This window comes from Ursus americanus, chromosome 2 (assembly GCF_024610735.1).
Source record: "Ursus americanus isolate L20-20 chromosome 2, mUrsAme1.1.p, whole genome shotgun sequence".
Lineage (NCBI taxonomy): Eukaryota > Metazoa > Chordata > Mammalia > Carnivora > Ursidae > Ursus > Ursus americanus.
The window spans coordinates 41,519,921-41,541,280 of NC_142128.1; the positions used below are offsets into that span (position 1 = coordinate 41,519,921).

Consider the following 21,360-nt stretch of genomic DNA (forward strand, 5'->3'; position numbering starts at 1 on the left):
GCTGGAGGGGGACTGCTTTGAGGGCAGAGGATTTCTGAGGATGTCAGTGAGGGCCAAGGCAGGCTGGGAATCCTGAGAGACTGGGCCTCAGGTGGGGGCTGCTACCTGTGTGTCCTCTGCCGAGGCCCCTTCTCCTCGTCCAGGTCACTAGTGAGGAGCGCAAGGGAGTGACGCGGTCAGCGATGCTGTTTGCACAGGTGCATTCCCGCCCTGTCCAGATTGACCAGCCTCTGCTGCTCCCCTGGCTCCCCACGGATACCAGCCCGTGGCTGGAGAGACCCCAGTCTTAGGCAGATGCTGAGGGACCCTTGGGCGGTCACTTGCCCAAGGTCACATGGCTAGTAAGGGCAGAGGCAGTAGTGACCTTGGAGGTACGCCTACCTGCTCAGGACTCGCTTCCCCCACCCCCATGCCCCTGCTTTTAACTTCAGTGCAGCCTCAGGATCCTCTGAAGATAGGGCCTCACTTGCCCTCGAACCTGCAGCTCACCGCTCGGCCGGCCCACTCACACCAGCACGCACCCGCAGCAGGCTCCATGCAGACCTCCCAAGTGGGGGCTGCTTGTCTTTCTCAAACTTGCTGGTTGGTACAGGGCACACCGCAAAGGCCAGGGCAGCTGCACCCCGTTCCCTGGGGGCCACAGCTATGTCCCTGGACACCTGTTGCACTCACGCAGGGTGCCGGGACCAGACTAACTGCTTATGTGGCCCCCACCTTCCTCACGGGGGGCCCCCCACCCCTCGGGCCTTCTGGTCCTTGACCTCCGTGGCCATAAAGTCCTCTGCCTTTGCTCCTCCTGGGACCTCCCCCAACCTTGGCCACCCTCTGGATTTATCCCAGAACTTTCCCTGACCATGACCCATTCTGTGTCCCTCCTGGCCACTAACCCTGCTCTAATGCCTCATGGAGACAGAGACCCTGGACTTCCCCCGGGTGTCAGGCCCTTTTCTGCCCCAAGGCCAGTCACATCAAACACTCTTACTGCAGATACCCCAGTTCTCTCCCCATCTTGTGCTTCCCCCCATCCACCCAGAAAAAGCCTTCAGCCCTCAAGTCCTGTTCATGGTGCCACTTTTCCTGAAGAAAGCCGCATCGCGGAGCATCCTGGAGTCAGTCCTGACAAGTTGTGGTTCACGCGTCATCTAGGCCTTTCAGGCCACCTGCCAGTCCCTTCACCTCCCCAGCCAGCTGCCTCCCACACTCCCAAGGCAGGTTTTTTGCCCTCCCAGACCCACTCCTTGAAACGTTTCTTCCACTCTCAGCCCCTTCTTCGTGCTCTCCGTAGGGCTCCCTTCCCTCTGACCCCCCAGGGAAAAGCAAGGCCCCCAGACTGGAAGGGGCTCACTCTGCTCAGAGGAACGCTGCTCTCCCCAAGGTCAGCCTGGCCACCTGGCCCAGACCCCATCCCTTGGGTGCCCCTCTTTCACCTCCGGAGGGCCCAGCTCTCCCTCTCCTTGGCTAACCCTAAACCCTCTTGCCCGGCCAGCCCTGCCCCTGTGGTGTGGCGCTAACTTCCTCCTCTTTTTCAACTGCAGCCGTTACATTGCAAAGAGAATCATCAAGCTTCTTGGGGCCGTGATACTGGGCCATGTGCTGTTTCTTTCTGAGTCTTCTCTACCCATCAGCCTTCAACCCATTAGGGTCCGGCCTGCTTTGGGCTTTCCTGGGACCACGAGAATTGTTCCCACAGCCACTCCAGTGACCTCTCAGCCCCCCAAAGTCGCTGGCCAGGCTTCAGCGGCCTCCTCCTGGTCGCCCATCTCAGCAGTACTGTGCTCGGCTCCGCCTGCTGGGGCCTCTCCCAGGCTTGGTTTGTGCCTGAGCCCCTCAGGGTTCCACCCATTCCCCTTCGCCTCTCCTGCCCTGCCCTCACCTCCCCTCTCCCCTACAGCCTGTTAATAACTCAAGCCCAGGCCCAGAGCCCAGGCCTTTTGTAACTGGCCCCTGGACATCTTCAGCAAGCTTCCCTACAGAAACCCCAAAGCTCTCCAGCTAAGCCATTCCTCTTTCCCCAGAACCTGCCCCTCCTCTCCACCAGCACCACGCAGGCCAAGCGTACCCACCCCCACCCTCAGCACCTCCGTCCTCAGGCCCCACGACCTTCTCACTGCCTTCTTAGCTCACTGTCTTAGAAGACAGCTTTGAATGTGCCCATTTCCTGGGGATCTTCGGACGGCAAGTAGGGAACTCAGCTGGCTCTCCGCCCCTGACTTCAGCAGACACACGCGGCCTCCCTTAGGCTCCCCTCCCCCCCAAATATTTCCCATTCTGCAAGCTCACCTGGCTCCCCCCCACCCTGGAATGCTCTCCTCTGCGCCTCAGCCCAAGGGACACCCGGTTGGCCCCCAAACCCACCTCTTTTTCACCTATTCCCTGAAGCCTTCATTAATACAAACCCCCTCCAAACCCGTCGTTCTGTCCACTGCCTGTCCTGACCAACCGCTCTCATGGCCGGGAATCCCTGTGTGCGGCTATCACTGCCCACTGTTTGGTGGGCTCCTCCAGGCCAGGGGCTGGACAAATCCCCCTCCGTCCCTGCCCTTCACCTCTGTCTGCAGCTCTAGCAGAGGGCCGGGCACCCCAGAAGCCCATTGCACACATGACAGACAGGCTCAGACCTCCCAGGCCCTGCGTCCTGCTTTCCGCTCACCTGACCTCGGGGCTGGACTCCGAAGTGAGGGTCCTGCCCAGGGCCTCCTGCAGCCGCTGCCGCAGTAACCACTCCTGCTCAGGGCCCTTCGTCCGAGCAGCAGCCAGCCAGAGCCGGGGGCCCTCCTCGTCACTGGAGTCCCTGGAGAAGCCGCCCATCAGGTGGCAGCTCCTGCCCCCACCCCCAGGACTACAGCCACCCCATCCCTCTGGAGACTCACAGCTCCAGGTCCAGGCCCCCCTGCTGGGAGAGGGGAGCCGCGCACACAGAGCAGGTATTGTCCAGGAGACGGAAACAGGTGGAGCAGAAGAGACCTGCAAGACGCCAGGAGGGCAGGAAGGGCGTTTGAGCTAGCCCACCCACCCACCGAGCTCCCCCGCCTCCAGCCCTGGGGGGACCGTCCTCGTGGAGGGGCAAGCCAGGGACAGGCTGCAATGCCACTTGTGAACCAATTGTCACCACCAGGAGAACTGAGGCAAACACGGGGAAAATGAGCTCCTCACGGTTCTCTGTACGTGAGAACATGCAGTGAAGTAATGAAGGAAGTAATGAAGGGAGGGGCCCAAAAGGTGAGTTCCGGAAGTCCACAGAGGAAGGACCACAGCTGACTGTCACACGCACACGCAACTGGGGGGAGTCCCCGCAGGGAGAGCACACCCCCCAGGGGTCTTACCTCGGCAGCCCGGGGTACTGCAGGACACAAAGCTCTCCGTGTCCTCCTGGTCGTGGGGCTGCCCGCAGCCCAGACAGTAGTCCTGGAGCTTCCAGAAGTGGCTGACAACAGGACCCAGACAGGGGAACCTGGGGCGGGGGTCCAGACGCTGAGCCGGCCACCCCGCCAGCGGACCCCACACCCAACACCACCCTGCGGCGGGGGCAGGCCTTGCTGCAGCCTGACCTCCGTCCCTGTGCCTGTAGGAGCAACCTCTGTGTCCTGCCCGCCTCCCCCTTCACTCCCCACCCCCCAGAATTCTCAGCCCTAACTCTCCCTCTCAGTACGTGGATTGCATGGAATGGGCACCCTCTTCGGCCAAACCTCTGGACACTTAGGAAGGACAGTGATCCATTCTGACCTCTAGCTCTTTTTCTGTCCCCTCTTGCCCCACTTCTGTAAGGGAGGACAGTGGGCTCACCGCCTGGCCAGCACCTGGAGGCCACTCGTGTGGCCCTGGTCAGCTGCCCGCCGCCTCGCTGCTCGCTGCAGAGCGGCCGGCAGGCTGGTTCGGCGGCTCAGAAGTAGGTTGTAGAGGTAGAGGGTCCTCTCCTGGTGGGGGGAGATCGGGGCTGCGATCCCCCTCGATCCCGTCTCCTCTCCCCGGAATGCCCTCTGCACCCATCCCCACTCCCTGCCTTTGCCTTCTGTCCACTCCTATGGATCCCTCTAGGCTTGGCTCAAATGCCCCTCCCTTTGGGAAGCCCCTGGGCTCCTGTAGGTGGAGTGACCTATTCTCTCCTCTGCGTGTTCATAGCACTTTATTCGTTCCTTCATAAAAACACCTTTTAATTGCGATGCCCTGTTAAAAGCCTGTCTGGCCCCGGACTGTTTGCTTCATCCTGGCGTCCAGGGGCCAGCGCAGTGACTGGCCTACACGAGACGCTCAGTGAAGGATTCGTGAATGGGCGCACGACCCTGAGTTTCCATTCACACCTCAACCTGCCAGCACGCACCCCACCCCCCATGCTCTTAACAAAACTTGGGGCAAGCTCCTTCTCAGCAAACGCTGCCCTGAGAAGCGCCGTTTCTCTCAGCCCCACCTGGGGCCCGGAGAGCACGGTGCAGGGGACGTGCTGTGCGGGAGTTCAGCCAGCGGAGAGAGGACTGGCGCTCGTGAGGACTCTGAGCTCCCCGAGACCAAGACAGACAGCCACGCGCTTAGCGCCTGGGCGAGAGGGGGCGGCGGCCGGCCGTGGACGCTCACCTGCTCCCACGAAGGGTAGTAGGCGGCACAGATGACCCGTCGCAGCCTACTGACATAGCTGCCGAGCAGCGTGACGCAGAAGCACAGACCGTACATCATGCCTGGGGGCCCAGCAGGTGCCGTGAGCCGCCGTCTGTGGGCGCAAGGTGCCAGCCACACCGCCCCTCGCCGGCTGGCGCCCCTCCCACCCTGAACGGAGTCTGTGCCCCCAGTGCCCTCAGGGGCAAGGCTGGTACCGATGACGACATAGCCGGTGCTGTCGGGCTCCGAGGGGCGCAGGAGGCAGCGCTGGGACAGGATACTGATGTTGCTTTGCTGCAGGACATCAAATGCCGACACCAGGTCGTGGTAAATCTTCCCTGCGTAGCCAGTGCCTTCCACCGTGATGGATACCAACACTGGGCCTGGCATAAGGGCACTCTGTGAGGGGCCGTGACGGGGCGGCAGGAAGGCCACGCGTGCCGGAGGGTGGCGGTGGGGACAGGGCAGCTCGTAAAGATGGCCCCGGGCCCCCAGCCAGGGCCCCCTGGCCCCCAGAACCCCATCTGAGACGGCCTTGATGGTCTGCGAGGCCATGCCTGCCTCCACGACTGCCCAGAAGCATTCGTTTTCGAGCATCTGCCGATGTGTCCGGGGCCGTGTGTAGCAGGCACCGGACTGAGTGCGTTATGATCGTGTTGGGCATTTTTAAACTTCTTCTGTGGGCCTGTGGGCCTAGGATTAGATTAACCGCATTCTGTGGTGTAGGCAGGCTGGCAGTGGCCTACCAGGCACTCCCACACATGGTGTCATGTGGCCCTCAGAGCGACCTGAGCTGCTGCGGCCAGCATCCCAGCTCAGATGAGGAGCCTGAAGCCCTGGGGGGTCAGGAACAGGCCCGAGGTCCTCCCCTCACAGAGGGCACCGCTGGGATTGAGCCAGTCTGCCTCCACACCCTGTGTGTTTAACTCCTCTGTATGGTGTAACCGGGAGGCGGACACAGGGGTCCCCAGGCTGAGCAGAGAGTTGGCGGGGGCAAAATCGGGACTGATGGGTAAGGTGACTTGGGACAGCCAGGCGATCCCCCAGGACCCGGGAGGATGGGGAGGATGCCGGCCAAGGGGGCTGCAGCGGGGGGCCTGCGGGCACTCACTGCGGGCCACCATCTCCCCCTGCAGCTGGTACCGGGCCAGGTCGAGCACCCAGAACACAGCGTAGTCCAGGAAGACCAGCAGCAGTGCGAGGAGCAGGTGCCGGACGAGGTCGGAGATTGCCAGGACGTAAAAGATCTGCTCCCACCGGGACAGGTACACGGAGCCTGCGCAGGGGTGGGGGGTGGGGGGTGAGGAGAGTGCTCCCCCATCCCCCCGGGGCAGTGCCCTCCATTCCACGCCGGGGCCTGTTTGTGCATCTGGCCTGGCAGCTGTGCGGGCCTCTGGGCGAGGGTGGGAAGGGGCTCTGAGGCCAGAGGAGCCCTACCTCCTGGGCATGGCTGGCCCAGCCCCCCAGGCCATGGCTATGTGTCAGCACGTTACACTCCTGGCCTCACCCCCAAAGCCCCACTTCCCTTGGTTGGCATCCGCTCCCCGCCTCTGCTCCCTCTGTCGGAATGTCCAGGGCTCCCGGAAGCATCATCTGCCCTTCTGTCTGTGTACAGGGAGGCGCTCTCCTTTCCCCTTTTGGACCGAGGACTCCCCAGAGACAGTGCTGGGCCCAGGGTCAGGGCTGCGGGGGAGGGGAGGCCCTGGCCTCCATCCCTGTCTCTGTCCGGTCCCCGGGGCCCTCACCTGGCTGGATGTAGTGTCTGGCCTCGTGGGCGCTGAGTGGCAGCACCGTGGGCAGCCCCGCCGCCGCGCGGACGGCCTCCATGTGCAGGAATCGGCTGGTGATGTACACGTTGTCGTAACTGACCCAGTTCAGGTAACGGTACCGGTAGAACAGAGCTCTGGTGGGGTACACGTGAGGACCCTTAGCGCCCCAGACCACACTGACTCCGCAGGGCACCACCCTCCCCAGCCCCCACCCCTGCCCCCAGCTCCGGCCTCCCGGGAGGCCATGGGAGTGAGCTGGCGCCTTGCAGCCCCAGCCCCCCGCCGGCACCCCCAGCCCCTCACTGGAGGTAGAGGAGTGAGAGCAGCAGAGGCGTGGTGTAGCCCATCAGAGCCCGGGCCTCTTGCACACGGTGCAGCTTCATGCCCACGGCTTCCTGGAGGTCCAGGGCCACCTGGGACAGGCTCCGAGAGGCGTTGAGGTCCACGGAGAAGTGGTGGGCGGCTGTCACGTTGAACTCGAACTCCCCACGCACCCGGTTAATTAAGTTCCTCACAGCTGGGGCCAGCAGGTGCAGGGGAGTGGGGAGCCGGAAGAGTTAGGAGGGGGAGGCCCGAGCACAGTTCACAGACAAGGGACCCCCCTGAGAAGGAGGGGACAGAGCCCCCACGGTGCATGCTGCCACCACCGCAGGCCTGGCACCACGGCCCCACCTCTGTAACCATCCATCTCAGTGCCTTGCCCCGGGCGGGGGCGCAGGGGGCGGGGCAGGAGGCCCTGGTCCTCTCCCCGCCCCCGCTCTAATGCCCAGCTTTTGCTGAGGCACCTTCCCCTGGCTGGGCCTCGCTTTCCTGGGTCCCTTCCCAGCACCTCTCCTCTGGCTCCCGCACTCTCACTCAGGACTGGGAGCACTCCAGGCCTGGTGAGGGGACACTGCCCAGGAGCACCCCCCGCTGCAGGGCTGGGAGGGGGCCACTCACGGGTGCCAAGGGTCTTGCGCAGGAAGGGCTGGACGTACTTGGGGATGACGCAGAACACCTGGACCACTGGGACCCGGAGACTAAGCATCAGGAGTGGCGAAGACACGTGATCCCTGCTGCCTCCGGGGTCTTCTGGCTTCTCGCTCCTCCTACCGACTTCTGCACCGGCTCCAAACCTTCCGGCTTCTCCCTATTACCCCACCCCGCACACGGGGTCCTCCGTCTCCCCCACCGGCCCATAGCGGGCCGGGCCCTGCGAACGACTGTGCACGTGTGGGCTCCCCGCCCTCTCACCGCTGGCCAGTCCGCAGAGCACGAGCTTGAAGGGCATGAGCACGTAGCACAGGTGGTAGGCCTGCGGTATGACCTTCATGCAGCTGTCCTTGGCCTCCTCGAACACCCGCGCGCACTTGAGGTAAGGGTTGCCCAGTTCCGCGTTGCACACGTCGCCGATATGCAGGAGCCAGAACCACACGTTCCGCAGGGCCCTGGCTGGGGAGAGCTGGGGGCTGGTAACCGGGCCTGGAGCCCCCCCCCCCCGCATCCCCAGGCGTGGGGAACCCGGGGCAGCACCAAGAGCGGGAGAGGCCTATGGTCAGGGGCCTGGCTGTGCTGTATCCAGCGGGGACTAGTCAGCACCCAGGAGGGGCCCCAGTCCCAGACGGAGCAGGGGTGAAGAGGCGGGGTGAATTTTGACCCCCCCCCAAAGAAAACCACCCCCGCCATGCTGAATGTGCTGACCCACGTGCTTCACGCCGTCCATGATTGACCGAAAAAACTTGCGGACCCGGTCAGCCACCTCTTTAGCCTTCTGGGCGATGGCTTTAATCTTGTTCAGGGCACCTGAGGGGTGGAGGCAGAGGCGCTGTGGGGCTGGCCGTCCCCACCGCTCCCCGCTCCCCGTAGGGAGTGGAGAGGAGGCTGCGGCCTGGGGGATTTGGGAGGTGGTCTGCAGCGGGTGGACCAGTGAGCAAGGGTAGGGGGTCTAACTGGGCGCTTGGCGGCGAGGGTCCGGGGCCGGCAGCAGGGAGGGCTGCCGAGCACACACGCCAGGGGGCCGTGGGGGCCTTACTGACAAGGGGCTGCTTGGCCCGCTCCAACACTGCGGCGGTCTGATTCAAGGCCAGCTCGGCCCCACAGGCCACGGCCTCACTGGCCCGGGTGAAGTTGTGCAGCGCGTTGGCACAGGGTCCCTGGAGCACCAGCCCGAAGGCCGCCACCAACAGCAGCGTCCGGCCCTGCTCTGGGGGAGACAGCTGCTTCGGGACAGGACCACGGCCTCGCACACACAACGACGGGCGTCTGCAGGCCTCTCACAGAAGCTTCCAGAATATTTCCCTCAAACCCCGAGACCCCCCTGGCCCGCCCCACCCCCGGTACCCCGCGCTCACTGGAGAAGGCCTGGGGCAACAGCAGGAAGACAGTGACCCGGACCTGGCGCGAGAACCCCATGCCCAGGCTAAGGGAGGCGGCCAGAGTGAGGGTGCCCACCAGGCAGCCCCAGGGGCTGTGTCCTTCCACCAGCAGCTCCAGGAGCCCGTAGGCCGTGGCCAGGGACAAGCCCAGGCTGAACCCCCCCAGGCTGCAGACCACCGCCCGCGCCATGCTGGACTCCGCTGCCCCCGAGGGCTGCATGGTGTCCTTCGTGACTCTGGGCGCGGCTGCTCAGACCCGATGTCGGCCCGTCTCCAGGAGATGCCCACCAGGTTCTGTGGCCCTGCCAGGGTCCTGGAATTTCTCACCACATTCTAAGGTTCCGGAGGCTTGCATTGTATCCGTCTCGGAGTGCCTGACCGGCTGCGGGACTGGAGAGGGGGACTCGCCTCTAAGCTTCTTTCCCAAGTCTCAGAGCACAGAGAGCAAAAGACAGACCTCACCCAGGCTGTGGGGGCAGCAGAGGGGACAGAAGCAGACCTTTGCACCCAAGGACATCCTTGAGGACAACTGTGGGACAAGAGAGGGTCCCCAAAGCAGACTCATGGCCACCACACTTCATCAGGATGGAGCAACGGGGCAAAGAAGGAAGCTCCCCCACACCAGTGAGTCAGTCACAGAGACCCCGCCCTTTCCCAAGGCTGCCCAGCCCCTCAGGGCCTCTCATCCAGTCTGTCCCCTCGGACCCCAAGCCTCCCCCCGTCGTGGGTCCCCCAGCACCCACTCCCCAGTGCCCCCTCTAGCCAAGCCCCTTCCTCTTCTCTCCCTCACATCTGCCCTGGGTCCCCAGGGTCCCCCAGCCTCTCCCCCTGCAAGCCCCTGACCCTAAGGAAGCACGTCGCAGCCAGAAGCTGGCCCCACTGTGTTTGCCCCCCAGCAGTGCACAGGCTCCTGAGCTGGGGGCTGCCTGCCCCCTGCAGCCGGTTCCTGCAGCGCCAGCCCGGCACATTTCCCGTCACCGCTGTCCTGCTGGGGGCAGGCACTGGAGGGCTCCTGGCCATGGGTGAGTGTGGGGCAGAAGTCGGGGTAGGACCCGTCTTGGGCCTTCGGCTTGACCCTGCACCCTCAGGTCTCTTTCAGCTCCTGGTGAACCCTATGGACATCTACGAAGACGAGAAGATGGTGGCGTTGTACAGCCTGGTGGGTGAGCGCTGGCCGAGGACGGGGACACTCGGGAGGCCTGTGGAGCAGGCCTAGACAGTCCTAGGTGCCCAGGAGAGGTCTGATCTTGTTTCTTCTGTACCCAAGAACCCTCCCGGCCCCAGCCTCCTCTTGGGCTTTGAGGGGAGATCCAGGGAGAAGAGGCCCCGGTCTATGGAAGAAAACCCAGTCCTTGTGCTCTAGGGCCCTCCCCCCAAGCCGGAAGGACTCCATGTGACCCACGGGAGCCGTCAGACCCCAGCGCCCATGTCTCCTGACCTCTCTGACCTTGCCGCTTGCTCCTCCTGATAGAGTCTGTTCATTCATTCATTCACTCCTTCGTTCGTTCATTCAGCACTCACTGAGCCGCCTTGGGGCTTTCAGCAGTGAACAGGGTCGAGGGGCCCCCAGTGGAGACAGTTTGGCAGAAAAGGACAAGAAAGGAACAAGAGCATTTCTGATGGTGACAAGTGGGCATGATGAGAGGAAGCTGGGGGCGAAGGGGAAAGGGGCTGGTAGTCAGGGAAGGCTTCTTGGAGGCGGCACTGGGGTGGGGGCCTCGTGTAAAGGGCTGCCAGGCTGCAAGAGCAGAAAACCCTGCCATGCTGAGAAGCAAGCAAGGATCCCAGGTCATGTCCCCCCACCCTCCCAGAGGCCCTGCCAGCACCGCCCTGACCTCGCCCCCCACTCTGGGCTCCGGTGGCCGCCCAGCGGTGGCCTCTGGGTGCTGCGCCCAGCAGGAGGCCCCTCTGCTTCTGCCTCTGCCGGTCCAGGAGGTCTCTCACTTGGCCTGGAAGTAGCACCCGTCCTCTCCTCACACTCGCCTCCCATGTCTGCCTACTCCAACTGCTTCTCTTCCAGAAAATTCCAATTTCTGGTCTTGTCTTTGTGTATACTGGTTGGTACAGGGCCAGAGACTAGTTTTGCCCTGCTGGTGAGCCCAGAGAGGGTGCCTGCAGCCCCGCAGGGCTCTCCGTAGAAAGTAGGGCAACTACTTGCCAACTGCCTTAGCTTGAGTCCGGGCCAGAAGGCCAAGACCACGGAACAAACCCCTTTTGATGTCCTGTTATACCGTGACTGGGTGAGACAGAGCCAGATTTACCCCCAGGGGCTGGGGCAGGGACAGGCAGTTGGCCTGGAACGAAACTCAAGTTGTGTTAGCAAGGAAGGAGGCAGACACCCGTCGGGTGGCACCAGACAGGGCTCACAGCAAACCTGTAGGACCAGGTGAAGCCAGCCAGGTGAAGAGCAGCGCTCCTGGCAGAGGCAGAATGAGCTTCCAGAATGAGGCAGATTCCAGGGCCGGCCACGGGCCTGGGGGGGGGGGGGGAGGCGAAGGGCTAGTGGCCCCGCAGAAGCTAGGCAGGGGCCCCATCACGGGGTCCGTGGACCATGCTAAGGGAGGTTGGATTGGATCCCAACTGTGGTGGAAAGTCCGTGGCTGGTTTGAAGCAGAGAAGGGACAGGGTCAGAAGGATGTGTTTACAAGGTCACTCTGGCTGCTTTGTGAAAACCTGAGTACAGAGGGGAAGCAGGGGACCAGTCAGCCCCCATGAGAGGCTACGGGGACCCCGCAGGGCCAGAGAGATGGAAGGAAGAAGCGGAGGGACTTTGCTTTGGCGAAGGCAAGCGCTCCATCCCGCAGGAAGCTGCCGGGTTCCTGCCCAGCTATGCTGTCCCTTTGGCCTGGAAGGCCGTCCTGCCTCCTAACTACACTTTACTCATCTTCCAGCCCCAGCCAACACGTCAGCCGTCAGCCGCTTCGTCCAGCCTTCCCAGCCCCACCCTCCCCACAGACACGCCCGCGCTCCCGCCCCCGCCGCCGAGCTCCCACAGCCCCGGAGAAGCGCCTCCCTTGTGCACTTAGCACTTGGGGCTGTAGTCATCTGTTTACTCGCTGTCTCTCTCCCTGCATTACAAGCTCCAAGGAGCTCTCTGTCTCCTTGCGGAGACCACAGGGAGACACCCGTGAAACTGCTAACACACACCAGGAGGTCCATGATTAAGGCTAAAATTAGGGACGGAGATGGTGAGTGGGATGGGGTCAGAGCATGGGGAAGGGAGGCGGCTCTGAGCACCAGCGACTGGTTCCCAAAATCTCACTCCCTGGCCCATCAGCACCTGGGATGCGTGCGAAGCCAGCCTGGAGAAGAGCAGTGCTTCCCTCTTCCCGAACACACAACGCGTGCGCACACACTCAGCCCCCCTTCCCGAACACACACACACACACACTCAGTCACTGGCCAGGGCTCCTGGACCTCTGGCGCCCCTCCGCACCCCTGCAGAGCTGCCGCACAGCTGAACTCCGTAAATGGCTATGCAAGAAGCACATGCGTGCGTGGCCTCGAAGGCCTACCGGAGTGGAACACGGGGCAAAGGCAGTACGGCGATGGTTCCGGAAAGAAGCTGGGGGCGGGTGCCCTGCTCAGCCTGGTAGGTCAGGCAGCGCACTCACCGGCTGCTGGTCTCTCCTGACAGGCTTGGGGGCCGTGGGCTGGGGGACCTCCCCGGACATCCGCTGTGCCAGCCTCCTGCTCGTACCCAAGACGCTGGGCAAAGAGGGCCGGCTCTTCGTGCTGGGATATGCCTTGGCTGCCATCTACGAGGGTGAGCGTGTGTCCCCGGGGACCAGTTTGTGACTGACACAGGGTCCTGGGTGGGCCACCGATGAGACCCAGGCGGGTGAAGGGGAAAGAATGGGAGTGTAATCCCAAGTGCTCCAGTTTGCTGTGTGCCCCGAGAGAGTTCCTCCACATCTCTGGGCCTCCTTACTGCACACGGGTAAAAACAATCAGGAGAGGAATGGGCTGCCCTCTCCCGGGCTTCGGGGCCCCGTGGTTCTGGAAGGTGGTCACCGTATGCACAGCGGGAGCAAAGGGGGCCTTCGGAAAGCGGCTAGCTCCGGAGGGAGACCCGCTGGGCGTCTTCCCCCAGGACCCGCGGCCAACCTGCGCTACAACCTGAACGAGGTCATCGCGTCGCTGGGCTGCACTGTGGAGCTGCAGGTCAACAACACCCGGGCGGCCTGGCGCGTCTCCACGGCCCCACTGCGGGCAGTGTTCAAGGACCTGCTGGTCAGGACCCTGTGCGCCAGGGCCTGCGCCCCTCTCCCCGGGGGGCCGGCGTGACGAGCTGGGAGCTGGGACCCTGGACTCAGTTTCCCAACGGGGCACCACTGGCGTTTTTTGCTGGACGGTCCTCAGACATTGCGGGTCGTGCCCTGGGCACTAGATGCCGGGAAAGCCCCCGCCCCCAGTCACGGGACCTGCACCCCCCATTTCCAAACACCTGGGTAGGCGGTACTCTGGGCCGCTGAACTAGAATGTCAGGAAATCGGGGGCCGTGGCCTTGAGGACTCAGGAAGCCTGGAGGCCCAGGGGACTGCGGAATTGGGCTGTGGAGGACTGGAGGCTGGGAGTGTGGGAGAATTGGAGAGTTGAGGAGCTGGGGAGACGGGCTGACATCGGGGACACCGGGACTGGGGCCTTGGAGATGGCATAGTGGTCTGGGAGGTTAAATGAAGTCCCAGGGCCTAGGGAACCTTCTGTCACTAGCGGGGATCTGAGATGGAGGCTGGCGGAGGAGCTGGGAGCTGGGTGCGGGCAGAGCGGAAGCAACAGGTTGCAGGGTGGGGGTGGGGGGTTCCCCAGGACTGAACATTGCAGCACGGGGTGAGAGGCTGTCTCGGGGCCTGGGCTCCGCCTGGCCTGAGGGAAGAGCCCAGAGCTCGGCCAAAGGGGCGAGACAGGCTCCTCTGCTATCCCCCCAAGCGCTCCTTCCTCACCCCCCAACCCCAGGGCAGCAAAGAGTCACTGAAAGCCAAGACTCAGAACATCTCCAAGTCCTTCGAGGATCTGGATGCCCAGGTGAACAGTGACACTGGCTTCACGCTCGAGAACACCACGGGCTCCGAGGGCACAGCCCGCGGTGCGGAGACCCACGGAGCCCGACCTCCCAAGCGCCGTCTCTCTACGCAGAAGATGTATGAGCTGAAGACCAAGCTGCGCTGCTCCTGTGAGGGGCGGGGGGCACGGGTGCAGGCTGGGGCAGGGGGGCGGGGGGCACGGGGTGCAGGCTGGGGCGGGGGGGCGGGGGGCACGGGGTGCAGGCTGGGGCGGGGGGGGGCGGGGGGCACGGGGTGCAGGCTGGGGCGGGGGCTCCAGGCCAGCCGGCCTCACCTGCCCCTGCCCTTCCGCAGACGTGGTGGATCAGGGCATCCTCAGCTGCCGCCGCTGGTTTGAGCGGAAGCACGAACAGTGCCTGCAGCGCGTCTGGGTCCCACTGCTCAAACACCTGGTCTGCTTGCCCATGACGTTCAAGTTCTTCTGTGGCATCGCCAAGGGTCGGCAGGCGATGGGGGGCGGGGCACGGGGGCCAGGAGCGCAGTCCGGGGAGGCTGCTGGGGCGTCGCGGGCGGGGCAGGAAAGCCACCAGGTGGGCAGGGCTCGGGGGCATGAGAGCCCAGCCCCTCCCCCAGCAGGCTCTACCCCCAGCTAAGGTCTACAGCAGGGCTGGTTCCGTCTCCATCTGAGAGACGGGCCTAATAATAGTACTTATCCCATTAGGGGGTTCTGAGGATTTAAGGCAGGAATACATGTGAAGCAAGTAACAGCTGACACACAAAGGCATTTTCTCATAAACGTTGCTATCATTATTAGTAGTTGGCATGGTTACAAACAGGTGAGAAAAATGAGGGACAATCAGGCCTTATTCCCGGGACATGGGATTCATGGAGCGCAGATAGGGGAAAGCCTCAGCATGGAAGGAGGTCATGGGCAGAGAGGCAGATGGGGGGGGGCAGGGATAGGAAGGGAGGCGGGAGGCGGGCACAGGCCCCTGACCTGCCCCCCCACTCTGGCAGCGATGGAGGTGTGGTGCCGCAGACGGATCCCCGTGGAAGGCAACTTTGGGCAGACGTATGACTCCCTCAACCAGTCCATTCATGACCTGGAGGGGGACTTTTCGGCCACTATTGAGCTCAAGGTAGGAGGCAGGGGTGGATGGGCTGGGGGGAGCAAGGGAGTGGGAGGAGGGCACAGGGAGGACGGAGGGGGACACGGAAGGAATGGTACTGGTGCCGGGGGACAGGGAGAGGGGCAGTGCCAAGCCTGTAGGGGGCAGGGACCTGACTCTGGGCCAGCCATGTAAGAGGGAATGTCAACCCAGACGGGCGTCGCAGGGGAGCAGGACCTCGAGGAGGAGGGTGAGGCGCCCAGCCGCACTCTGTCTCTCCACACGGGGGTCCCGAAGGTCCTGGGAAGAGCTGGGGGACAGGAGTGGGGCGCCAGGGCAGAGACGCCAAGAAGGGCCGTGTCTGCACCTGTAACCTCCACCAGGAAGAGAAGCAGGCAGCCGTGCTGGGCCTGAACAGGAGCTGGGAGCACGTGAACACCGAGCTGCGGGACTATGTCCGCCACCAGGAGGCCCGCCTGGAGTGGGCCCTGGGGCTGCTGCATGTGCTGTTCTCCTGCACCTTCCTGCTGGTCCTCCGCGCGTGAGCCTTGCCGCCCCCAAGCCCCCAGCCCCTTCCTCCCTGGGGTGGGGCCCCACCCTGGCCAGCTGGCAGCCCAGCCCAAACCCCCGAGCCGGAATGTGGGTTGTTGAAGTGAAGGAGATGCCTCGCTGTGGAAGATGCGTGTCCTGTGCTCGCCACCTTGAAAGAGAGCGGGCTTCATTTATCTGCCTCCTTCGGCCTTTATCCCAGCGCCGACTTCTTTTCCTTTCAGCTCCGACTTCTGATGGTTCCCCCGCCCTGCGCACTCCCCTTGGCTCTGACTTTGCCCGTCTCCGCCATCCAGCCCTGCTTTCATTTTCTGCCGCCTGCTGCCTTGGCAGCCACTTTCCCTCCGTTTGGACCAAAGTCCTCAACCCCACCCAGCCTGGCGTCCAGCTGGGCTGCCCCAGCCTCGCTCTGTTCCCCTGCTGACCTCTGGACCCTCTGTTTCCTGTCCCCACCCCCAAATGCCCGAGATGGGCAGGGGCTAGGCAAGGGCTGCGGGTCGGCGGGGTGGGGGGGCTCCTGCTCTGTCTGTAGGGCAGGTGAGCGAGCGGTTGTGTGTGTGCTGAGGGCCCCGCGGGAAGACAGAGTGAAGCAGCTCTCTTCCCGCGCTCGAGACGCTCGCGGTCTAGGGGCGGCCAGAGGGGCGCCCAAGGGGCATGGCGGTTTGAGGGCTGTGAGACGGCCTGGCTCCCAAGACAGGGGTGGGAGCTGAGGACGGGCCCCTGCAAGGGCCATACGTGAGTTTCAAAAGGCTGCAGATGGGAAGCCACAGTCAAGGAGAGGAAAGGTGTTCTCTTGGGCAGGGATCAAGGCTTCTGTGGGCTGAGGAGGGCAGAGGCTGGGCTGAAGGACTGGGCTGACGCAGGCATGGCCAGAAGAGTCTGCAAAGCCCTGAGGGCTGGAGGCTGGGAGGCCCAGGTGGGTCAGAGGTTAGGGCGCCTGGCGGAGCAGGGCGTGGCAGGAAGCCGGCCTGAGATGGAGGCAGGAAGGGGAAAGGTGCAGCAGGTCTCAAAGCCAGCTCGGGGAGGGAAGGAAGGAGGCACAGAGTCCGCTTCCAGGCTTTCAACCTGGGTGAGGTCACTGGCTGGGGGCAGAGCTGGCGCGAGGGCGGGACAGGCAGGGCACACGCCGGTCTTTCCACATGGGGGCGCTCACGGGCTGGCCTGGCAGTGACTGTTCTGTGTCAGAGGCCTCGATGAGGACTTGTACAGGGTCCCAGAACCCCTGGAACTTAGGGTTCACAGGTCACAGAGCTCATTTAAAGCAACTTGCAGCTTTAAACACATCTCCAATAATTAACATGTTTTCCTTAGGAAACCGAAGCATATGTGGGACTTGGGGACTTGCACAGAGAGCCACTTATGTACGCAGAAAACACTGCCATATTCGAGGGTGTGTTGGGGAGAAGGGAAATATAGGTGGGGGCGTGAGTTTTGCTTGAAGTGACCTCCAGGAGATGTTCTGCCAGCTTGGTCGAGAGGTGGATGTGGGAGTCACTCGTAATGGCTGGTGCTTCTGCAGCCTTGAGGGGCTTCCCACCTCTCTGTGCCTTTGCTCCTGGTGTTTCCTCTGCTCAAGATCCCGCCAGCGGATCCTTGCTTGGGAAACCTCCCCTCCCGCTCAGGCACGTGACCCCCCCCCACCCCCATGCCTTTTCACCTGTGTCTCCTCACCTGTGTGGGCGCCCGCCCTGCACGAGATGGCCGGCGGCTGGCGGGGTGTCCCCACCTAGAGCACAAATGGCGCTCGGCGCATGCTGGGTGGTCTGGGGAATTCCCCAGCACCCAGGAAGCCTGCGGTGGGGGGTGGGTGAGGGGAAGCTGGGGGACACGGAGATGTCCTCGCGCGCAGGTCCTTCTCCTACACGGACAGCTATAATGGTGACATCCGCTTCGACAACATCTACATCAGCACCTACTTCCGTCAGATTGATGAGCGCAGGAAGAAGCTGGTGAGTGGGCACAGCCCGCCCCAACGCCCTGCCGCGTGTCTTTTGTGACTTCACACTCCGGGAGGGCAAAGGGGCAAGGGGAGAGGGCCCTGGTGTCCCTCACTGGCTGGACATCCTATCCAGGGCAAGCGGACGTTGCTGGCACTCCGCAAAGCCGAGGAGAAAACCGTCATCTTCCCCTGCAATCCCTCCGTGCAGGCCTCGGAAATGAGAAATGTGGTGAGGAGGCCATGGGGGCAGGCCCGTGCATCTACCTGCAGGCCTCTCGGGGCGAGGGCAGAGGCAGCAGAGAGGGCCCCATGCAGGGCGGGTGACGATGGCCCACTCAGCCCCTGCAGCTCCTCCGGCAGGTGAGGGAGCTTGCGGAGACGCTGCCCGTTCTGCTCCTGCTGCTGCTGCTCTGTGGCCTGGACTGGGCTCTCTACTCCATCTTCGACACCATCCGCCACCACTCCTTCCTGCAGTACTCCTTCCGCAGTGAGCCCCCCATCCTCCCCATGCAGCCACTTCTTCCAGCTCCTCCATGATCTGCTTGGGGTCAGATCTCAGCCCTGCAATCTGACAGCTGTCCCCTGGGGGCCTCGGTTTCCAAGCCTCCCTTATATCTGCAACAGGGAGGATTAGCATTCTGTGAGCAGACGGAAGGTCCCATGCAGCAGATTTCTATGCCTTGACCCCCGCCCCCGCAACCTCCAGTCCCCATCCTGCCCCACCCCCTAAACAGCAACCCTTTCCTGACCCCCACGGCCTCAGGCAGCCACAAATTGGAGGTGAAAGTCGGGGGGGACTCCATGCTTGCCCGGCTTCTTCGGAAAACCATTGGAGCCCTGAACTCGTCCTCAGAGACAGTGGTGGAATCAAATAACATGCGTGAGCGATGCTGAAAATTTGCGCCCAGGAACTGAGGGCGGGGGCCGGGGTCTTTCCAAAGCATGGCAAGAGGGGGCTCAACATGCTGGGGTTGTAGGGATCGGAGCAGGAAACGTCAAGTCAGACTTGCCCTCCAACCACCCATGCTCCTTGGGCGCCCCTCTGGCCTCCCCTAGACCGTGAGTGTCTTGCTAGAAGTTGATAGAGGGCCGTAGGGGCTGGGGCCTTGGGGCAGAGGGTCCCAGCACCCTAGAGCTGCGCTGTCCCCAGAGCTTTCTGCCATGATGGGAACCCCCCGCGTCTGTGTCACGTCAGGCACGGAGCCTCCTGAGCCTGGGAGCTATGGGGTGGACGGTGCCACTCTGCAGGGGCTGGGCGGGGCAGGAGGACAGCAGTGTGGTCAGAGACCTAACCTGCACCCCCGGCCCAGCGCAGGGCCCTGGCCAAGCCCTGACAGGCCCTCCCATACCCCAGCCTGCCTGCCCCAGCCCGTGCGCCTAGACGCCAGCGCGTACGTGAGAGCCGTGCTCCCCATCGGCCTGCTGCTCCCCCTCTGCCTGCTCCAAGCCTTCGCCTACCGGCTCCGGAGGGTCATCGCCGCCTTCTACTTCCCCAAGGTACACCCTCCCAAGCTCACAGGCCTGCACCCAGCTCCCCCCACCCAGGCCGCGGGGCGCACTGTCGCTACCACGGACCTCCTCTCCCTGGCCCCAGCGAGAGAAGAAGCGGACCCTGTTCCTCTACAATGACCTCCTGAGGAAGAGGGCAGCCTTTACGCAGCTGAGGAGGGCTGCCATCCTGAGGCGGGCGCGACTGCAGAAGGCTCCAGTAAGTCCAGGCCTCCTTCCCGTGGGTCCTGCCGTCGTGAGGACCATGGCAGGGGCCTCTGCCATCAATCCGTCCAGCCCAGGGGCCCAGGCCCACAGAGCTCAGAGAGTTCTGATGGGATGCGTGCCAAGGGCCCTGGGTCATCCAGCTCCTGGGGGTCAGGGCTGGGTCCACCTCCGTCCCCCAGGATTCAGCCCAGCCGGGGTCACTCAGTGGGCCATCAGGAAGCAGACAGAAAAGGGGAATCCGATTTGATACAGTCTGGCTAAGAGAGCAAGGGGGCTCCATCAGAAACAAAGCCCAAAGGCAAGCCACAGGTTTGGCTGAGAGGCTGCAGACCAGAAGCTCAGCGTGTTTGGGGGAGGCAGGGAGGCGGGGAGGCGGGTGGGCTGGGGGGTCCGGAAGGAATCACGAAGGGCCACATGGGATAAGGAAAAAGCACAAAGGCAGAAGAACCAGGTTTCAGTCCACACTCCCTCATTAAGCTGCGTGACCTTGGCCACAGTCTTCACCAGACCCGTGTTTTCCTCTGAAGGACAGGGAGCTTGGACAGATGTGTGAGGCCTGGTGTAATCAGCGGCAACAGTGCGGCAGTGGGGTGCGGGCTGCTGGTGCCAGAGGGCCTGGGTTTGAGTCCTGGCTCCCTTCTTTATTGCCATGACAACTGTGATCTGGAGTGCTTACTAAACGCTGGGCCCTGGTTTTCCCCGTCTGTAATGCGGACGGAGCTGCTACTGATCTGGTTGTTGTAAGGACCGAGGGGGTCTCACTCTCGTGCCGTAGGCATCTGGTGGGTTCCATGCACGTGCTAGTTGTCATCGTGTGACCCTGGGCAAGTGACCGCCTCTCCAAGCACGTTTTCTCATCTGAAACAGAAACGATGATAACTGCCTATCTTACGGGGTTTTTCTTTGAGCGAGCTAATTCATTTACATTTTCTTAGTACAGGACCCAACATTATTTAAAAAAAAGAAAGTAAAGAATGGCAGCCATTCTTAATCAGCCCCAAAGAGCTGGTAAAAGTGAGAGACCATCTTTGCTTGGCTTTTCCTCCAGTGCCTAGACCCCCCAGCCCATGACGCGCCGAGGCTAAATGAGTGTGAAAAGGCGAGCATACTGTGATCCATGACCTGGTCATGACCTAAGCTGGATTTTGGTAGGCAGGTGGGAAAGTTAAGGGCATTTGTCCCAAGCTAAGGGAACAGAATGTGCAAAGACTGAGAGCCCAGAGAGAATGTCAAGGGCCAGGGCTAGTGTGAGAGGCTGGCACAGAAGGTGTCAAGTTCAAGCTGGGGTGAGAGCAGAGGCTGGAAAGGGACCAGAGCGCGGAAGGCTCTGCAGGCCAAGGCCAGGAGTTCTGTCTTTGCAGGGGGGCCTCTGTGGTTTCTTGAGCAAAGGCTGCCCTTGTAAGGTGGGCAGCGGAGAGGAATTCCTGGCAGTTGTGTGGCGAGAGGGTGGGAGCATAGTGAACCAGACCTTTGACGTGGAATCAGGGGTCCCCGGGCCAGCCAGGTTTGACCGCTTACTATCTGTGCGCCTTGGGAACTCACTTACCCCTTACGAGATTCCCCTTTCTCGCCTGTAAAGCGGAGAACACAGCAGCGATCATCTTGTGCGCATTACTCCCTTCTCTGCCCACTGTGAGAACCAGATAGGGTGGTTTATGAGAAAGAACAGGTGGTGGCCTCGCCGCCCCTGGCTGGGGGGGTAGTGGAAACCGCACCCCCTATTCTCCACCCCCGAGCGGGGGAGGCACACTCTCTACACCCACTGCCCCCGCAGCCTGGCCCTCCAGGGCGCCCAGCACGTGGGCACCGCCAGGCGGGGCGCCGTCCAGTGCCCCTCGCAGCCCTCTGTCCTCCTCGCCCCCGGCAGCGCCACCGCCTGGCGGACGTCCTGCACCGCCGCTGCCCGCTGCTGCGCGGCTGGCTGCGCCGGCGCTGCGTGGTGTGCCAGGCACCCGAGACGCCCGAGGCCTACGTGTGCCCGACGCCGGACTGCGCGGCCGTGTACTGCCGGCCGTGCTGGGACGACATGCGGCGGCGGTGCCCGGCTTGCACCCCGCCCGAGGAGCTCTCGTCCTCCGCCTACAGCGATAGCAACGACGACGCCACCTACGCGGAGTGAAGGGGCGTCCTGTCCATCCGCTCCTCCGCGGTTAATAAAAGCCCGTACACTCCCGACACCCGCGCTTCCCAGGGGTCTGACTGGCAATCCGGAGACCCGGGCCGCCGACGTGAGCGGGAGGGCAGCCAAGCTGCAAGGCAGGGGTCCGGCGCCCGGGTCGCGTGGAGGCGCGTCCCCCAAGCCGGTCGGCCCAGGCCTCGGCTCCCACCGTG

The 21,360-nt window shown here is 63.2% G+C and overlaps 2 protein-coding genes and 1 long non-coding RNA gene across 3 annotated transcripts; 1 reads left to right on the forward strand and 2 right to left on the reverse strand.

Annotated features, from left to right (window-relative positions):
- Positions 1-42: 42 nt before the first annotated feature.
- DCST2 (DC-STAMP domain containing 2) lies at positions 43-7,386 on the reverse strand. Its single transcript, XM_045784199.2, has 10 exons — positions 7,299-7,386; positions 6,663-6,876; positions 6,336-6,493; positions 5,702-5,866; positions 4,570-4,973; positions 3,784-3,914; positions 3,324-3,451; positions 2,871-2,964; positions 2,651-2,791; positions 43-147 (listed from the first exon to the last, which is right to left on the reverse strand). The coding sequence occupies exons 1-10, from the start codon at positions 7,384-7,386 to the stop codon at positions 102-104; spliced, it is 1,569 nt and encodes a 522-aa protein (XP_045640155.2). The 3' UTR covers positions 43-101.
- Positions 7,387-8,268: 882 nt separating this feature from the next.
- On the forward strand, positions 8,269-21,148 carry DCST1 (DC-STAMP domain containing 1). The gene is made up of 16 exons (XM_045784247.2): positions 8,269-9,337; positions 9,610-9,735; positions 9,802-9,876; positions 12,351-12,479; positions 12,807-12,946; positions 13,670-13,886; positions 14,071-14,214; positions 14,734-14,855; positions 15,209-15,366; positions 17,224-17,323; positions 17,447-17,542; positions 17,674-17,800; positions 18,077-18,193; positions 18,668-18,810; positions 18,908-19,021; positions 20,897-21,148. Exons 1-16 carry the CDS (start codon positions 8,902-8,904, stop codon positions 21,146-21,148), a joined length of 2,496 nt encoding a protein of 831 aa, XP_045640203.2. The 5' UTR covers positions 8,269-8,901.
- Positions 16,658-21,279, reverse strand: LOC123783480 (uncharacterized). Its single transcript, XR_006777219.2, has 4 exons — positions 21,140-21,279; positions 20,576-20,659; positions 18,889-19,887; positions 16,658-17,928 (listed from the first exon to the last, which is right to left on the reverse strand). It is a non-coding gene; the product is annotated as an uncharacterized LOC123783480 (long non-coding RNA).
- Between the last annotated feature and the right edge of the window lie 81 nt (positions 21,280-21,360).